Below are 20,681 nucleotides of genomic sequence, written 5' to 3'. Positions count from 1 at the left end.
ACTGTCGCTGTGTCAGCATATCACTTCCTTGCCGTCGATTATCGCCGTCTCGGAGGAGATGCTCTTCAGACGGTGCTGGGATATCGAGCGGCGGCCGCGCCGCCGGCAGGTCCGCCACACGAGGATGCAGACGACGCCGAGGACGGTGAGGATGACGAGCGCGCCCAGGGCCAGTTGCAACGGCGGCAGCTGCAGGAGCACGGAGCAGTGCGTCAGGGCCTCGTCGTAGCCGGACGGACAGTGGGACACCCCGTCGCACCACAGCGAGGCGTTTATGCAGGCGTCCAGCTCCGGGCACCGCTGCTCGCAGTCCCGCGTCATTTGCAGGCCCGCCGTTGACGTCACCGACGGTCTGCGGGTCAGACGGAGAGGATCGATATAGAGTACAGAGTTATATTGTTCCGCGCGCTGCGTAATGACGCGGCGGCTTTCTCTCGTCGTCGGGCAACTCCCTCCCTCTCCCGCCCCCCCCCATGTCCGCTTAATCGAGGACAGGTCGTCGGATATTAATTAAGGAGAGACATTCGAGTGGCGCTCGAACGGTCCTTATACCGTCACGCGCTATTGTACCTCCACGGAAGCGCGTCAAGTCTCCCGGCAAGCTTGAATTTAGCGAGAAAAAGGAAGATTTGCTGTTATATTCTTATTAAGGTTTAGCAACATCTTAATTTTAACTTATCTTCATTCTCTCGATAGTTTATATAACGTTTCATAGAATTTCCCAGTAGCGTCTTATTGTCTGTTTTTCCTCAGGGACTTTGAGTTATCAATTATCAAGAGCATTTGCAGCGAGCTAAACGTTGTAAAACTTTAGCTACATTTCGTGTATAGTGAGTTGGCAAAGAGATCTTTGCAACTTTCAGGGAGAGAGATTCAGATACAGCCACGCGCGCGCGAATCTATTAAGACAATCTTCGTTTCTACGAGATTAATTATTCCGCGCAAGAGATTGCGAAAGTTATAGATAAATTACGGCCAAGTTTAATGAGGGGTTCGTTTTTTTTCTTTTTTCTTTTTCCTTTTCACGGAGGTCGCGTTCATAAAGACTCTATTAATTCCTGTCTTTGTCGCGCTCGCTATCGAGAGCACTTTGTTCACTTGCAGTAATACTCGTAATTGACATTAATATATCAAACTCTTTATTTTATACCTTTCCATTCTCCGACATTTTATCCGTGGAAATGTTGCTATTACGAACCTTCTGGTGAGCTCGAGCCACGTGACCGTGTAGGAAGCCGGTTCTTTCACGATGAACTCGATGGCGATGGTCCTGATCGGATCCTGTCCCGGCGCGAGGATCATCGCGTTGCTGCTGACGGCCCAACCGTCGCTGAACACCTCCACCACATGGTGCCTCGAGTCAGCAGGTGGTTTCGGGCACACCGACACGTGAATCGCGCCGCCCGTGTGCACGATGATGCGATTCTTGGTCGCGCACTTGGTGCTGTTCGACACGATTATACCGTCCATTTTCACGTATAAGTATTGTCCCGGGCCGGGATCGATCAGCCACGGCTGGTCCTCGCAGTTTTTCTGGCGACGAGGAAAAGCATTGAGATTGAAATATAACGTGGATAATTATTTAAAAGTGAACCATTAGAAACTGCAATCTAAAATATGTTTCATTATTTATTTCGACGTTTTTAAAAAACTGAAATAGAGTAATTTAGAAAAATTATTCTTTCAAGCGTGACTGGAAACCAAACTATGTTGCTTGGCTTATTAAAAATCTGTCCCGTGTATTGAGAAATGGATCCTTTCGAACATAATTTATCTCTGTCCAAATTCTTTATCTTTAAGATCGACGGATATAAATGATTTTAGACAACAGTTCTTAACGGTCTCGCGTACAAAGTTTCTCATGTTTACCTCGTCATCGTCGGCCGGTGGCGTGTATTTAATTTCGCCAGACGGCCCCCTGACTCTACGTTTCTGCATGCAAGGCGTCGTCTTGACAAAGTCCCAGGTGCCCTCGAAGAAGAGATTGTTGTAATCATCCAAGGCGTCCATAGATAGAACGGTGAAATGTACCTCGGCGATATTGGAGGTAGATTTGATATTGATGGGTAGCGATCGATTCGAGCAGAGACAATCTCGCTGAATTGGCGATGCGTTTGGCCACGGTAAATCGAGCACCTGTAAACAGACGGCGGAGAAATGCTTCTGACCGTCTTAATCCTCGAAATGGTACTTTTAATTTATCGTTCTTTTTTTTTAATCAATATGTTTCGCGGCCGAAGAAACGATTCTCGATAAACATCTCGTGATTATTTCTGGATAATGCCTCGCAATTGTTGAATGAAAATGTTCGTGCTTTGGATACCTATTCTTCAAAATAAAATCTCGAATAAATCGTAATACTATTGAATTGCGATTCTGAAACCGTGAAATCCGTCAATCTCGTATCCGCGTTATTAAATCTCGAGTCAATAAGGCAGATCGCGGCACACGCCCGTGAGTCTGATTCGCGTCGATATTGACTACTTAGAAACTTAGAAGCCTGTCGGTTTACTTCGGTCTACCGTGTTTGGATTCGGAGATTGCTGATACTTGCTATCGCAAAGCCACCGTTAATTACTCCATCAAAGCCACCTGTTAGTACTTCTATATAACTTCCATTGTATCTATAAGTTTATATCACTGATAACTTCCCAACTTGGTCTTTCCAAGATAATTCGTAGCTCACGCAAATGTGTTCAATGTGATATAAAAATGCCCCTTTCCTTCTTATGTACGTTCTCAAATTTTGTAGATTCAAGCAAAAATAATATAAATAAATAAATTATATATAACGATTTTATGACGTATGTCGATAGCAAATTTAATCTTCGCACGAGGAATCGTTTGACAATAGGTTTGACGCAGGACTAATTGTGGACTGCCAGAAGTTTCAATTATACACACCTTAAGCGAGAAGTTCTCGGAGTCGATGCAGAGCAGCCTATTGAAATCGGAGTTGCCAACGCTGCGGCAGGTGCGATTCCCATTGAGGAGCTTGTTGAACCTCAGTTTCACCACCTCGTCGTGCTCTCCTTCGAAGCGATACACGCAGCTGCAAAACCAGTTTGGGCCTGCACTTTCAGTACTTAATCGAATCTGCACGCCTTGCCGGCTAGGCAAAGGAGCCGGCGCTGGCGTTCGGTAATCGATACTGCAGGAAGATTACGAGGAGCATCGAAGGTTGGACGCTCGACGCTCGTTAATCGGAAAGCGGCCAAAGTGATTCTAGGGGCGGATCATGGCAACGTATAACCACCATTACCGTGTTCCCGGTCTCTTTTCGGATATCCGCGCGGTTGGATTATCTCGCCAGAGAACATTCCTGCCTTTTCATTACTTAGATGGGAAATGTCTCTCTTGGCGAATGCAAATAGTAGTAAAAAAAATTGAACTAAATCGATTTCTTGTCTCGTTATCAACGAACACGGAGATGATTTAATCGCTTAGTGAATTAGTATTTATTTGCATAAAATTTAGGAAACTTGGTCATACATTTATCTTGTATATAGTATTGAATTTTTTGCAGTTGATTTAGCGCGATACAGCATTATTCTACAGCATTGTGTAGCAAAATGATAAAGCTAAAAACACAGATGTGTGTTACCAAATGTTACGACAGAAATTCTGATTTGCTGGCAGGAAGATTCCGGTTTAACGGCGTGAAGTTCATTTTACGATTGTCGTAAAGCCGCAGTCTAACTGATATTTTATCGGGATTGTGGAAGATTCGATCCTGCGGATAGTAATAAAAGGACGCGCGCGATAGTACCGTATGAAGGCTGTCAAAGACGGGGTATATGTTCGTTCGATAGGTGCGCACTCCGTGCCGTACTGCACACATCTCGGTGAGATGCATTTGAACGACGTATGTACAATAAAGATTTCGCGGAAGAGTGCTCGGGATTTGAGAAATAATTAAAATACGTGACAGTCACAGTGGAAATCAGGAAAACAGGATGCACTGTTAAATTCATAGTGTCAAATTATAGGTACTCAATTTCAGTAATTTTTAACCATTCTTACAAGTTGTCACTGCTTCTACTCAATATGTCGTTAATTTAACTAAACCAATGGAGTTAAAATAATACTGATTTGTTAAAATAGTAAATTGTGACACACAAGTTAAAAATAACCAAATGTTATTAACTCAAGGCATTGGTTTAAATATCATCTTTTAATATTTAACAGTGTATGGCGAAAATATCATACGTAATTCTTTCATAATGAGAGTAGCCGATACAAGTGATAAAGCTTGGTGTTTGCACATCGTGCACGTTTTCAATTGCCGTTTAGCGTGCGGCATATGCCGCGTTCTGATCTCATTTCAAGTTCCGCAATATGCCATTTGACGATCGCGAAAAGAAGATATGGAAGAATAGTATGTTTTACGATGAACCGATCTACACAATGTTTGTTAATGATAGGCCGCCACGAATTGACGAATAATAACGAGTTGACGATGCCATAATCGCGTCATTATATCGTTGCATTAGCTTTCACGACGACATTCCGTAACGATACGATCCCATCGTAAACGATAAACTGTCGTAATATCGAACTGTCATTATAACACTATCAGCGAATGGTCAATTATAATAAATGGTTTTGTATCGATCGATGTAGCTATTACGCAATTATAAATTTTATCATAAATTTCAAGATGTGAGATCACGTTGTTGGTCCAAGTACCGAAGTTAATCGGAAATCTTGAACAGCAATGCACATTTTCGATAAGAAAATCCAAGACGCCAGAATGTCCTTCCCTCTTAGAGTATCTCTAATTTGCTGTCGTAATAGCCATACGGCATACGGCCATTATGCCGTATTCTTACCTTATATTCTTCGACCCTCCACGACCGTACAGGAATATGTCGCGTGGTCCTTGGAATTTACGATCTGAATAATGGTCTCGATTCCGACTATAGAAAATGCGGGAGCACGGTCCGCTGCCGTAAGGATCGCCGTCCTGGTGAAGATCGACGAATTCGTACAGAGCGCGGAAGTTTACGGGTCTGGAAGAAAACCGTAACGAACTAATTAATTAATGTTAAAGCAAATAATCCGTGAAACAAGTAGACAAATGATCGCAAGGGAATGTATATATGTATTAACGTTCTAGACATCTTAAAGACATCTTTAGGACGTCTTTTAGACATGCGTGCTGTCTGGAGTGTCTGGGGTAACAACAACCGCGCGCGCGCGAGAGAGAGGGTTAACGTTCGGCTGTCCGGCGCGCGGGTTCGGTGCACTGATGAAGATCGACGAACCCTAGATGGATTGCGAAAGGCGGCGCGGCGGGCCTTGAAGAGAGACGTTGCACCGCCACCGGCATGGGCAGTTGCGGGGATGTTATTACACCGGCTTCGAGCTTATTATAAAGCGTCGTGCGCCGCGTCGATAGGCTTTAGCTCGCGCGGAAAGGATTAACTAGACCGTGCGATGCATCCGCATTGCACGTCACTCACCGTCGTCGGGCTATCACGCTCGAACACCTCGCGTCCACACGTCGATAGGCACGCGCGAGAGGGGAAAAAAGAAGACTTGGAAAAGGAAGGCGGACAACGACATGCGGATACTCCCGACTCGGACGTCGGACGTTCACGCGATAATAAACGGATGCAATGCGTGCGAAATGTGAATCATCGGAGTGTGTCAGCGGCGGGAACGCCACCGGCGCCGCCGCGCCGCGCCGATGGAAAAATCGACTGTTAATTATTCATCGGCGAACGCTGATCTGGATCTTTGTGCTCGCGTTGAAGGATCGTCCGTTGGAATTATCGTGCGCGAGCACGACGGAAAACAACAAGGGCGATGCAAATGCGCCGCGCCACAAAGACCGATGTAATCGCGGTTTAATTACCATTACTGAATTACATTCAGCAGAGGTTGAACATTTTTACGACGTGCAGTACGTGCACGCGTGGATATCGCGCGTTAATTCCTTTTATTTTTAATAAAAATTCCGCTATTGAATTGGCTTTTAGATTGCCAGCTCTTTTTCTCTCCCCACTTTGTAAATTAATTATCCGAACGCAAAAGCTTTCGATGAAGCACACGAAGCATGCTAATTCATTACATTTAGATTAACATCCATGAATGAATACAATTGCGATTGGTACGCAAATATAATACAAGCGCGCCTGAAATTTTTCTTCTTCGCGTTACAAAAATTCGCGTTTTCTCATGCGCGACACGCGAGTTCATTTGAATAATTTTTATATTTGCGGAGCAACGAATCAAGAGATAAATGTAACACCTTTCGCGAATGGAAGAGAAGATGGAAGAGGAAGAGGAAAAGGAAGATGAGGAGGGATAAAAAGAGCTACGTATAAAATTAAGCAAATGGAATGTGGAGGCCGCCGTCGCCGCGTGTCCCGACATTCCTCTAAATTCCGCTATCTTCCCAGCGCGAGAGAAAGAACGGGAAAAGGGAGAGAATCCTTCATGAATAATCTATACTGTAGCTAGCGGAGGAGAGCTAGATAGATAGATAGAGAGAGAAAAAGAGAGAGAGCACCACGCGGCGGCGGAACGAATGAAACGTACTACCGTGGCAGATATTGCGCGTCGTATTTCTATAAAACGTTTCCACATACTTCGCCTGTAACGCTCCGGCGCGGGCGCGGCGCGGTTCGATCCGACGCCGACGATGTTGTAAGCGAATCGGATGAAACGCGAGATTACGACATGCGCAGGTTCTCAAACGTTTTACTATTCGATACAAATTGTCGTTTATCCTATCGAGATTTTTCAGGGATATCCATTAATACCCCCCTTTATTTGATCAGGTTCTCGACTAAAACAGAGAGACGTCCAAAGACGCGTTCAGTTGCAATCGCGCGTGCTCTTTTCAATTTTTTTTATTATTTTTCCGAATCTTTCAAAAAGTACTCAATGGTAAGAGTATAATAACGATGTTAAAGAATTGATATACATAGGTAATTGTTTGATATGTAGCGAATTAATATAATTCTTCGATTAGCATATTAACACATTGCGATATTTGTCATTTACTTTGTTCACATTTATATATTTGTCACCTAGTTCAAATTTCTAGGGTGCAATTAATTAAGAAATATAAGCTATGGAAATTGTATAACTTTCCAAATAGGTGTTAAAAGTTTCAAGTAACTAGAATATAAACTATATACCTTAATTAACTCAAACGAACATAATTTCACTTTTGCTATTTACAGGATATATCTTTAGTTTAGAATTTCGTTGATAATTTAATTGTTCTTTCCATAATAAAATATAGCAGCGCAAGATGTTAATTGTTCTCTATGAGAATTAAGCGATATTAAAAAAGACCTCTACAGAATGTAGTAATAAAAATTAACTTGCCTGAGCGCCGTCGACTCGACCATACGCATCTCTATAGTTAAACTGCTGCCAGAGGAAACAAAGCTCTCCACCAAAGAGCACGGACGACTGGTGTTCTGCAGGATAGCGTGATCGCAGGTCTTCGGTACTTTGTCCTTGCAATATCTCGCTAGCAGTGTGGTATTGCTCGAGGGACGCGCAAGAATGGGTTGAATCGGATCGCCCATTCTTTCAGCGTAACGTTGACGTTCTTTTTCGCTGAAACAAACGTTGGATTTCTAGGTCCCTCTTGTAAACACAGAACTCGGTAATCGAGAAAATCATCGAAGCTTGAAAAGTTAATAATAAATAAACAAGAAAGAACAGAGACTGTGATACAATAAATTAACGAGGTATTTAATACTCGAGGGAAACAAAACTATCTATATTATCTACAATCTGAAAGTGGAGACGATCGACAGACTTCAGTTTTCTTAACATTAAAATAAAATAAAATAAAATAAGATACGTCTTTCTCAATCATCATTTACCAGGCGACGTCGTTGCATTCCGACAGCGGCATCATCTCGCCGTCCCAGACCATCAGCGTCGTCGAGCAGTCCTCGTCGGTGCTGGACAGACCGGTGCCCACGTGGAACTTGAGGATGGACAGCCAGACGCGGAATTGCGGCTGCGGCGGCCTCGGGGCCGGTCTCCTCCACACGGTGCCGGGTCTCTGCTCCGGGAACTTGGGTAACGGGCGCGGCGGCGTCGGGCTCGGCAGGGTGGGACCAGCGCCGCGAAGATGGTACAGGCAGGTGCTGTTCCTCGGCAGGGAGTGACGGGGCGACGCCAGGATGCCGCCGCCGGTGCCCCTCAGCCAGAACTCGCAGCGCTTATTCTTGGCGTAGGTCGGTGATTCGGCGTCCACGAACGTGACCTGAAAGCCAACGCGACGCGCGTTACCCACGTTGCGTGCATGGTCTCGACGGGGTCGGGCTTCGCCGCATCGCCGACTCACCCCTCCCACGACCGCTCACGGCCGCCGCGCCGGAGGGGTGAGTCCGAATTGCTCGGGCGATCGCGTGTTTGCGCGACTCTATCTGATGCGAATGCATTCGCTGCGGTGTGTCGTTAAGCAATTTTGTACGGGATAGCACGAATGTCGGTGATATCGTTGTTTCTGCTCTACGAGCGCCAGCTCGTTGTACTTTATGCGCGATCAACGAGGTAAAAATGAGTATATCCAAGCGACTCTTGATTTTCGGTAATACAGGGGTAATGATGACTTACCTCAATCTTTCAAAGGTGAGGGTTATTATCGCTAGAAATGTAATAAAATTACCCTTCGTTTGCTTTATCTCGATACACGTAGAAACTTTGTTCGCTCGTTATTTCTCCAGACAGTGCCATGTCAAAAATCGGAATATAAGACGTCTGAAAAATGTCTGGGGCCTCTTGGTAGATTGATAAATCGATTAAGAATTTTGATACAAAACGCGAATTATTTTCCAAAATTCTGTCTCTCTCTAATTCATGTTATGTTTACACACCTAAAGCGTTGAACTTTATAGGTGATTAAGTAGAAACGGACGCGTGTTAGACATTAATTAAGGTAGCCATTATGCAATTTATGGGAAGAGCTTCCTCTCACGTACTTGCACTTCTAATTGAAACCCATGCAGGGAATGGGGCGGCGTCGGATGTAAGAAGGTGCCATAAGGAGAGGTAGTAAACTCCACCAGGATTTCCGGGCCGCTGCTGATGGCCTCCGGCACCGGCTCCCCGCCGCCACAAAATTTTAGGATCACAGGCTCCCTGGTGGTGTATCCGTCATACACTGTTACGTAGTCCTATAAAGACAAATTTCTCTATCTCGGGGGAATAGATAAGCATAATTCAACAATAAAGTTTCGTATACAGACCGAGTTTCTACCTACGAAGATCACCACGAGGATCGAGCTGATTTTCATAACGACGTTTAATTCGTTAAATTACTACAATAAGTGAGTAGATCCTTATTAGATTGTATCAAAGGTTAACGTTAAAGAATACCTCAATTAATCGTTAAATATTCTACTTTGAGATAACGCAATCATGACAAATATAATTGTGCTAATAATATTATTCAGAAAAACTGACTTTGAAGGGCATTAGTGAACTGCTTTGAAAGAAACGAGGAGGAAACCTCATAGAGTCCTCGCTCAGACTAAATCACCGCAGGGGTGCTTGATCAAACTTGTGTGGCTGCGTTTAATTCTTTGATTCGCGATTACGCTCTGTCTACCGGTGACAGAAATATCTCGGCACTCGTGGTTTTTCCGACCGCGACAAAGAATGCAAAACTGCAAGTTTCTCTCTCCGGCAGGAGATCGCTATGCAAAAGCGACGCGGTTGCTTGGCAGACCGGTCACGTTGACCCGTTGCGCCACGTTCTCTCTTTCTCTCTGTTTCTGTCTCGAATTTATAACAGCTAATCCAATTTTCGCGGTGGCTTTACCTACCTGAACGACGTCGCAATCTTGCCAGAGACGCAGTTCCCGGGGTGGCGCCTCGGCCTGAGTCGCTGGTCGTGCTCTTACAGCTACCAATTGGCCCCGGGGCTGTTTTACGTGTATTAAAGCGTGCTTGCCCGCCGGCACCTCGTGCTGTCTCACCTACACGAAATATGAATCAATCTATTCGTATCCTTCACTCAAAATATATTCTCCTCACATATATAATTTCTTATTCTAATCTTTAAGGGGGAACATATGAGTAGACCGCAAGAAAAAAAGGTGAAATTCGGGAATTTTTATCTTGGAAACTATTAATTCGATTCTATCCGGGTTTTTTTTTATTTAAAAGTATCTACATTGAGGCACGTTCACAAATTTTTTTAAGGGAATTCATTCCCTCGGAGCGCTGTTCTCGTGGCCGGCGTAAAATGTGTTCCTCGCGGACACGGTTCACGGTTCCCAGAATATCTCGAGAACGGCTGGACCGATTTGCTTCAAATTTATACACAATGTTTTACGATAGTTTTTCTCGTTTCCATCGGGAGATTTTTTTTTTTACTCAACTAGTTTTTTTTTTTATCAGACTATAAAGGTCACATTCATTTTTCGACCCAAATTTTCGACCTTTATAGTCTGTTAAAAAAAAAACTAGTTGAGTAAAAAAAAATCTCCCGATGGAAACGAGAAAAACTATCGTAAAATATTGTGTATAAATTTGAAGCAAATCGGTCCAGCCGTTCTCGAGATATTCTGGGAACCGTGAACCGTGTCACATTTTACGGCGGCTACGAGAACAGCGCTCCGAGGGAATAAATTCCCTTAAAAAAATTTGTGAACGTGCCTCAATGCAGATACTTTTAAATAAAAAAACCCGGATCGAATCGAATTAATAGTTTCCAAGATAAAAATTCCCGAAATTCACCTTTTTTTCTTGCGGTCTACTCATATGTTCCCCCTTAAGTTCGTCTCGCGTGTTGCATGTGTGCACAGTATACCATGATTTCATTTATATTCCTTCAGCGATATCGCTGAAATTCAAATATAAATGTAAATGTAGGTGTTATGAGACTTCACACACCAAAATACTAGTATCGATTTTAATTTTTTTTTTACTCACTTCCACCAAATGTCAAGTTTTATGTTTAAAGAAATATTATTTATTTTTTATAAGAGAAGTGTATTATATAGTTTCTCTATAAAAGTAACAAAATGCTGAAGTAACTTTTATATTATTCTTACTTGGATTATGTAAGTCTGCGTCAGATATTAATAACTTTTCTCACAATTAGAAAATGGATTTTATGTAACATGAAAATAAGTTCTAAATTACCGTTTATTCTTCGTGATTGAGCTAATAGAGTGGCAACGTAACAAATTGCTTGAATCGGCTTTTAGCTAGATAAGAGTGATAAAGATCAGAATGGTGTGTATCACACACAGAGTTTCGGAATAAGATGAACTTTTTCAGTAGAAATACACCGATGGGGAGAGATTGCTTCGCTCGTAATCGAAGTCTATCTAGTGCAGGTCCCACGTGTCTGTCTGTCTGTCTGTCTATCTAGTTGCACACGAAAAGAATAAATGACCACCTCAGGCACCGAAACGGAAGCCGTGAATCTAGAACTTTCGCGTATTTCGCTTATCGACTCTGGAATGACTGAATATCGAGGGAGTTGATTAGTTTCGCGGCATCGATTCGCGATAATGTATGTTTAGAGGATGTTGACATTACCGTTAATCCTAACTTCGCGACAAATTGCAGCTTTCGTATATGAAACACACAGAATTGACTATTTACCAGGAGAGACGCGAGAAGCGAATAAAGCAAAGAAAGAGAGTAATGAAAAGAATTTCAAATTTCTTCTATTCTTTTTAATTAAATTTACGATAAAAACAAAGTTCGGTGGCGCAATTCCAATTTCTTGCAAAAACATCGCCGGTCTGTTTTGCTCGCGCGTTTAGCAACTTTGTGCTTGGCTATTGACCAATTTTCAATATTTCCCCGTGCAAAAAATTATACCGGTCAGAAACTCGTCGTCCGCGTTGATTTACGGAACGAGGAGGGGACGCGGCACCGCGAGATGTTAAGGGGAAATAATGGTCGCAGGAAGGGGACGTCCGAAAATTTGTTAACCGCGCACGAGAGGAAGCGAGTCATTTTTACGACTTCCGTCGCAGGTGTGTCTGCTTGAAACAGAAATATGAGCCTTGTCAAGGCTCTGGGGAGAGCTAGACTCCCCGTCTGACTATGTCGATCGTATATCACTGCCGCGCATCTGCTCGACGACGAGCAAATTAATTCGGACGATGATACATTACGCTAACGATACTACGCCTGACACGGCGAAAGTGTTTCCCTAATAAGCAGCTAATTTTTTTCGCGTATTGTTATACTAAAATTACACTTTAGTTTTAAAAAGTCTGCAGAATTCGAAAATGTCAACGTTACTTGATTCTATTTATGATGCTTTTTCGATAACGATATAGGATGAAAGCGCACCACACGTTTTGCCAAGTATGACGATTTAAGTGAGCCTTACCGCGTAGTAGCAGGTGAGATTGCGGGGATAGAGACCGGGGAAGTTAGGCGACTGCAATCTGCACTTCTTCCGGTCGCAGTCGGTGAATATACGGGAGCAATAAGTCCCGGATATTAGGTCCCCTAAGAACTGCTCGGTGCTCGGTTTCGTAGGTGGTGGCACGTGTTGCTCGACCATTTGCACCGGCATCGCCATCGACGTGTTCGCGTACTCGGCGGACGCCGTGCGCTCGGTCGATGCCGGCGTCCCAACGACCTGCGTTATTCCTGACCACGTGACATTGGAATTTTAATCATCGACGGCGAAAATATCAGGAAATTCTTTGTCCGCGCAATTTCAATCGCCGTGCAATTTTGCGAAACGGGACAGGTACAAACTTCGAACAATCCCTCTCGAGCATTTCCTCGGCAAGTATATTCGATTATTAATTAATTCGTTATTAATTAATCAAGGCGGCGAGTGTGTAGCTGAATTAAAATATATATTAAAAACTATCTCGCAAGTAATAAGTTTTTATAATTACACAATTATAATTTGTTATTATAATATAGAAATATTATAGAAAAAAATAACATATTTTTATAATAATAATAATGTATGTAAAATAGAACAAAGCGTAAGGAACGAAGAAGTTTTGTTTCAATTTTAGTCGAACAGTAACTTACTGAAAATGTCTGACTTGTTCCGAACTAATTTCAATTCAAACGAGTGTACGAAATAAAAGCTGTCGAAATTTATCGGGGGATAAAATGTCGAGGGTGTCGTGGACCAAGTTTCGGTAAACGTGCTCGAAATCTGTAATCGAAAACTGATCACCTACCGACGAAGGGATTTCCGTAGCGCACCACCGCGTCGGACTTCCTGATCATCTTGTACGCCATTCTAAAGTCGAAGTTGAATCCCGTCTGATCTTTGCTGAGCCTGAACAGCTTGAGGATGATCGAGACGCTGGGTGTCTCGCTGTAGTAGATCGCGGGTCCCCAGGACGTGCCGCACCAAAGACCGCCGACGTCGGGACGCTGCGCTTCCGAGATTTGCAGGGACCCGTCGGGACATCCCTCCGCGGTGAACGATACGAATTTGCCTAGAGTAAAGCTGTCGAAGGTCAGCTGCAATAAAAGAAACACGTCAATGGGATTTGTCGCGAACAAACGTTGGATAATCTTTAATTAAAACATATGGAAATTCTTGCACAGAAAAAAATTAGTCTTTAATCAAGACGAATATTTAAATCAACACAATCATATTGTTTCATAAATAAACAAAAATTTTATATTCTTGTATTTCAAGAATATTATAATTTAATTTGAATATTATAATTGTCACGTAAAAAGTACATATGATTATTTTGATAATAATGATGTCTTCTTCTTCATTGTAACAAAATTGAATCAACATTATTGTGTTCACACAGAGAATATTGAATTTTAAAATAAGATTAAACTGTCTTTCTCGTTATAATATGAATATTCTCTATCCAATATTTTTTGCTTTCCACTAATAAAAATTATTTTTGTATAATAAGAATATATTTTTTTAAATTACATTATATATAATGCTTTGATGTAAGTAATTTATCTTTAACGCTGTACAATCTCATTTTAAGATTTACATGTCAAAAATAAAGATATTCTCTAAATAAGAATATTCTTTTTTTCTTTGTGCATTATAAAGAAATGTTACTTTTTAATACATAGGAGTAAAATTTATTTAAAGAAGTTGCTAAGACTTTGACAATACTATCTTCAGAGATGGCACTTATTTTTACATTTATCTTGATGAGACATTTACTTTCTATGTTTGTTTTATGAACTTTTTAAATATTTCTTTCGTTTGTATTTCATATAAAACTTTAATGACTAAAGTAGTTCGGAAGTAAACGAATGAGTGATGTTATTGCAGAGGCTTTCCTTTTAACGACGCCAAGCAAATAAATTCACATCGGCGTCATCGACCATTGCTCAAGCTGTCAGCAATTGATAGTCCGCACAGTTTTTCATTTGAAAGAGCTGCCGCGCTCGCCCGTCCGCGCCGCGCGATTAAAACATCGACAGAGTCCCGCTTTGACAGTGATAGAAAGCAGTTTGCAGCCATAGTTATGCGGATGACGCGATAAAGGCTTGGAGTGGCTCACTACGGAGTAATGCACATGACTATGCGAAACACATAAATAACGAAATACTTGCTTAAGACTATTTTGTAATCAATGATTAAGTCAATTATTTGTACTACTTTTTACTTAGGTACTATTTGTAAGTCTTTTTATATTTTATTATTCAAGTGCGCACACAAACAAACGATATAGACGGTGGAACGGATTAAATTGAAACTTGCAGCAAATTTGTGTTGACTCGAATGCTCGAATGTATATTGTCAGACACAGTTCTCTCTACCCGGCTGCCGCATTCTGTTTTGTATCACTGTGACTTTTAGCGGCGGCTGCGGCTTCTTTGACGAAACCAAACATCTGTACGCGGACCACCGGCATGTACAAAGGACTCTTATGACTTGCGCTATGCAGATATGAGAAAGCCAGCAAATATTGCTGTGCAAATAATTCGGTAGCCGGAGGCAGGGCAGAGTTTTTGTGCGCTCGACAAAGTTTTCGCGCTCTCGGAAACTCGGCGTACGGCCAGTTTTACAGTTTCACGTTATAATCGTCGGGAAATGTGCCGCTCTTATTTAAAAGTTCTGTTTTTAATTCCTCGATGTGAGTCGAACGAAAATAATTTCCTTCGTTGGCGTGTGAAAAATGGACGTGCAAAAACGATGTTTTCTAGAATTGCTAATGTGTCGTCTGTGTCGACCGTTAAAATAAAAACTTTCTTTATTTCATGTGACTGGCTCGCGATTAGCTGCGAAGATTTTGAAGCGCGTTTCCTGGATAGCTGCATGCTTGTGCGAGAAAGATGATCATTTGTTGAGACTCACGGCTTTCTTAATATACGATCCGGAATTTAATTTGCTACATAAATCCAGCGCCGTTCTGTATTCCGTGTTTCTTCAACGAACTATTCGTTACTTCGTTAATGCGCACTTTAATTAAAGTCCGATTAAGAGTAGCGTAATTTATTGCAAATTTTCGAGGCGCGCTTTTTTATGGTTTATCAAATCTCCTAATACCGAGATAATTAAATATCTCGAATCGTTCGAATGGTTCGACGACTCACCTGCACGATATCACCGAAATCGTCACCTGGCGCGTTGAAGGTGAGCTTGCAAATGTAAGGCACCTTATCTTCCTTCGGTCGATGCAATTCCAGATCGTACGTCTTCCCCACGTCGCCGTAGTACGTTTTATTGCAAGCTGCAACACAAATGTTGAAATACTATCGTTATTCTTATTATCCTCACATATATATTTATATGTAAATAATTATTTTATTCCTATTTATTTGTACTTAAGTATTTGTATAGCGTTAACAGTTTGCAAAATTTACAATTAGTCTACAAATGTATTCGTTATTAATTGGAAATTTGTTCAATCACTACATTAATTGCTACACTTGTTTTTCAAATGTAAATGATTGAGACATAATTGATTACATTTCCAGATATAGATTTTATAAATAATAAGCATTCACGTTATATGTAATAATAAACGTACGCAATAAAAATACAGATATATAGCGTATATGTTATGTAATTATTTCGACTCTTTTACAAATCGTACAATTTCGATATTAGCTGCTTCCTATATTGTCCGATAATCCGTAGAGAAGTATGTTGTCCTAAAGTGGATTCCTGTCTTATCTTCTTGAAACCGATTTCTTATTACGGCCAACAACGCTGTTACGGCCGTCCGTAAATTTTCTTTCGCGAAATGACATTTTTCAAACCGGGAAGTGCACTTTCCAGCCTCGTGAAAAATCGTATCTGTGGCTAAAAATTTATGAGAAATGAAGGTAGTCGAAGAGGGGGAGAGAGTGCCTCCCTTCCCCGCTTTCATCGTGTACTTTCTTCACAAAAAATATGATAAATGCACAATGTCCACATTTTTTTATTTGCACGAACGTCATAATTATCTCATTCGACGTGCCCGATTGTGCAACTAATTTAATAGGACGAAATGTAAGTAATTATTGAATTTGCATTAATCAATTCATACGCGGCATATACTTTTATCTTGATTTTTCACGTCGTGGTTCTGGTAATAAGTCATTATTTCATTGGCTATCGCAAGAATTCCATTTTAGCTTTCTCCCGAATTAGTATTCTCGCGAACAGAGTCGTCGAAATTAATTCGATTACAAGGTCCTCAATATAATCACAAAATTAGAGACGGCAGGTTAAAATAAAGCGTCCGTAAATTTATCGTAATAATTCCGACGACAGGAGATTTATTTACAATTTTTTTTTTAAATAAACTACGAATGGGGGGACGGCAAGAAACGTATAAATACAATGTGTTCGCATAAATATTTAAATATTTCTCACGCGAGCCAATTCTCGAAGTTTATTTATTCATATAAGGTAAACGTACCAGTGGCCGCACACTTAAGCCACAATTCAGATTGTGATACAAATTTAGCCCATTTAGACGCATGCTTGGTACAAATGACTTGAACCATCTTGAAGCTTAGGGTTTCTAGTTTCTAAAACACATGCAATGTTTATTTTAATATTCAGTCATTTATTATTTATGCCGCGAAAATGATAAAATGGTCAAATGTACCAGTGCCCGCACAGCTTTTCTCGGCATGTCCCAGTGCCGAGACCCAGTGTCCGCATAACCTTTATTACTCGGTTTTCATAATAAATCTAAAAGTAGTATACATAATAAAAAATATCCAACTGCTAAGGCTAAGAAGTGTAGATGAAGGTAGAGATGCCTGAAAGAAGAGAAGAAAGAACAGCAAAAGATTTAATCAATTTAAAATTATGACAATGGCTGATATAACGTTGAACGATAAACATTTATTGAAAAATATGTCACATGACAATTACAACAACTTTGTTTGTTTTTCCTTCTATTTCCTTCTCCAGTTTCTCGTTCTCTTCTTGCTGTTTCTCGTTCTCTTCTTGCTGTTTCTCGTTCTCTTCTTGCTGTTTCTCGTTCTCTTTTTGCTGTTTTTTCTTCTCTTCTTGCTGTTTTCTTTTCTCTTCTTGCTGTTTCTTCTTCTCTTGCTGTTGTTTCTTTTTCTCTTCTTGCTGTTTCTTCTTCTCTTTTTGCTGTTTCATCTTCTCTTCTTGCTGTTTCTTTTTTTCTTCTTGGTGTTTCTTTTTCTCTTCTTGCTGCTGTTTTTTGATCTCTTCCTGCTCTTTCTTCTTCTCTTCTTGCTGCTTTTTTTTATCTTCTTGTAATTTTGCTTTTCCAACTGTGTGACTTTTTTTTGTTCTTGCATCTTTTCTCTTTTTATTCGTCTCTCTTCTTTTTCTTGCAACATCTTCAGCTTTTCTTCCTCTTTCTGCGAAGCTAATAATAGCCATTGATCGCTGGTAGCGACAGAAGGAAGTTTCTCGGTCGTCTTCTTCTTTTTCGTAACTTTCTTTCTGTCTTCCGGCCAGAAGAGCGAATTTTTAAAAACTGATGGAATCTCTTCAGCTCTTTTAGCCGCACTTTTCGGAGTATTATCGGCAATTTGTACATTTACACTATTCAGAACGTTCAGCGGACTTCTTCGCGTCTCGCCAACAGCTTTCGCGGCGGATTCCTCTGTGTTTAAGCTGTTTTGTTTTACCCCAGTTGTTTGCACGACGCTTTGAACGCCTGTACCAATAGCCTCCTCGACGATTTCCGCGATGTTCTCGTTACATTCTTCGACGATTTTCGCGATATTCTCGTCACATTCTTCGACGATTCCCTCGATTTTTTCACTGCTGTCCTCCGCAATGCTGTTAACGCATCCCTCCGTGAGAATTGTGATGCAACTCTCGTCGATTACTGTCAATATGATAATTGTTAATTACAGAACATGATAATCACGGCGCTATTTCAAACACGAACCTTCAACTCCTACGGGTTCTGAGCTCTCCGCATCGATGATATCATCACCATTGAAGGTTAAAATGATAGAGTCTCCTTGTTGAAAAGTGGATTCGGTCTCCGATCTGAATCCAATTCCCAAATCAGCAGCGAAATGAAGGATGTCGTTGGCTCTAGTCCCGTCTTCTAGTGCCTCCAGCTGAATGTCATTCTGCCCATTATTAGCTAAATATATTAAAACAGATCGAAACAATGATTAATTAATCAATTTTAAATGCCGAAATTAACCGTATCTCGACACGAAATCAATTTTAAATGCCGAAATTAACCGTATCGCGATACGAAAAGTCTTTATATAAAAATTGTCCACAACATTTTATTCACGTCTAATATACCAGCGAGTCTCTTAATTTTCAGCCAATATTGATATAGTCCTTCATTCGTGCTTTCACCACTCCAAACCCCAGAACGATGCGATTCCTCGAAAGCGCTGATCACGTTAGCCGGTAATTGCTGTTCCATCAACCGTAAATGTTCGACAAATTTTCGTCTCAGCTTGAAGCGTGCCTCGGATCGTTATGACAAGTCTCATCGCTCGATGACATTCCTTTTCGAAGAACATGAAATCAACCGCATCCGCTGAGAAAGGGCGAGCCCGCACGATCGAAATCCGTTTCTTATCGTTGCTGTTAAATCCAAAGAATCAAGTGCAACCTTCAATAAGGTGCAAATTGTTCTTTTTTTCAAACGATTTCCGCAGTTCTCGAATCTCCACTGATTCACGGTTTTTTTCCACGCACTTTTCAACGGATGAAAAACGGCGACATCCAACGGCTGTAAAATATGTGTAGCGTTGGGATACAACGCGATGAGTTCGAATGTTCTTTTTCTCTGCCAAAAATTACTCAGCGGTAGAGTGCAATGAGATGAATGTCCGTCAACGTAGAGAACGACTGGGAACTCGACGTTGTTTTGCTGCAGCCAAGGGTTAGAAGACGTTCCGTTACATACTCGAAAAACGTCTCGGCAGTCATCCAGCCTCTATCGGAAGTACCGATGCTCCAACCCGACGGAACATTATCGGTTACAGATTTCGGTACACGCTGATACCAAACATCACCATCGGAGGAACTAACATCCCTGCTGCGTTTACCATGAAAAGAGTCGTGAGATTCTCCTTTTCGTCGGCATGACGACGTTGTAAACTCTCTTCGCCCCTTTTCGAACGATGACATGATCAGCCTTTGGCATAAGAAGAACCCACTTTCATCACAATTATAGACTCGCGAAGGGTCGATGTTCAGCAGGCCTTTGCTCTTCAAGTACTGAGAAACTTCCTGGAACACAACCCCTCAATTTTTCTTCCGTCGCCGACGCACGGACTGTACGTTAAGTTTTGAGCAATACGTTGAGACAGTTCCTTATGCCGACGACAAAATGCTTCGTACCAGTGACGACCCGGACGATGTCGTTAAAAGGTGTTTCTCGTTCTAATTCGACGACTAACTTCTGAACAGCATTGAGGAGTTGCTCTTTAGTGATGGGAAATCCTCTTTCACTGACGTGAAAAATCCAATCGACGAGATGTTGTTCTTCGGTGCTGTGAGAATCGAGCTAGGTCCCATCCGACGCCTTTACTGGAGCTTTGTATTTAAGTTTGCCAAATAATGTGCTCGATGGCACTCCATACTGTGCACTCGCTGCTCTTATCGTTGATCCACAGGCCACAGCATCTACAGCACTGTCAACCGAAGATTGGCAATATTTTTTTTTCGATGCCTTCGGCATGATGCAGGATTTCTGCAATGAAATATAGTCCTTTGCATGGAGATCTCATTACATTCAATATTCACTATAATTTATATATTTTATTATAAAATTATCGATTATTACACAAAAATATATTCAGCCGTAACATAACCTCTCCATGTAAACACCAAACCAATTTTCCTGATACTGGTTGCACAGATTCAGCATGCACATTAGATTTATTGCAGATATATTATCGACAATGAGTACTTACTTATCAATCGGTTTTCCACACGATAATTTGTTTTTTTTAATCGAAACACCAGAATTAAAAACTGCATCGATCGAGAGACAGCGTGCTACGCGATTACGTGCGGTTACTGGGACTAGCGAACTTCGCAGAGTTGTACCAGTATCCGAACAGCGTCTCGATAGGGGTACAGCATATGATTTGCTTGGCCCAGTAACCGAACAGGAAGATTTTACTATTAAATTGTGTTTTATAAGCAATTAAACCGCCGTATAGGTAAGAATACATTCTCCTGAATAAAATGAGCTATAATTTACCTCCAAAATACGAAAAGGGGAACGATAAACCTTAAGAAGCTTTCAGCAATTCTTAGCATATTCGATAAGGAATGCGTTGAAAACTACCGCCCGTGACGT

At 41.5% G+C, this 20,681-nt stretch overlaps 1 protein-coding gene and 1 pseudogene across 1 annotated transcript; both read right to left on the bottom strand.

Moving 5' to 3' along the window:
- On the bottom strand, positions 1–16,886 carry LOC139785347 (uncharacterized). The gene is made up of 13 exons (XM_071724519.1): positions 16,824–16,886; positions 15,511–15,669; positions 13,161–13,449; positions 12,341–12,606; positions 9,807–9,959; positions 8,961–9,155; positions 7,854–8,242; positions 7,345–7,581; positions 4,833–5,012; positions 2,905–3,052; positions 1,870–2,136; positions 1,199–1,533; positions 1–352 (listed from the first exon to the last, which is right to left on the bottom strand). The coding sequence occupies exons 1-13, from the start codon at positions 16,884–16,886 to the stop codon at positions 13–15; spliced, it is 3,021 nt and encodes a 1,006-aa protein (XP_071580620.1). The 3' UTR covers positions 1–12.
- Positions 16,887–16,928: 42 nt separating this feature from the next.
- LOC139785352 (uncharacterized) lies at positions 16,929–20,054 on the bottom strand (annotated as a pseudogene).
- Between the last annotated feature and the right edge of the window lie 627 nt (positions 20,055–20,681).

This window comes from Temnothorax nylanderi, unplaced genomic scaffold (assembly GCF_030848795.1).
Source record: "Temnothorax nylanderi isolate EJ_2023f unplaced genomic scaffold, tnyl_v1.0 TNYL_tig0784_pilon, whole genome shotgun sequence".
NCBI lineage: Eukaryota > Metazoa > Arthropoda > Insecta > Hymenoptera > Formicidae > Temnothorax > Temnothorax nylanderi.
This window is presented reverse-complemented; position numbering and strand designations above follow the sequence as displayed.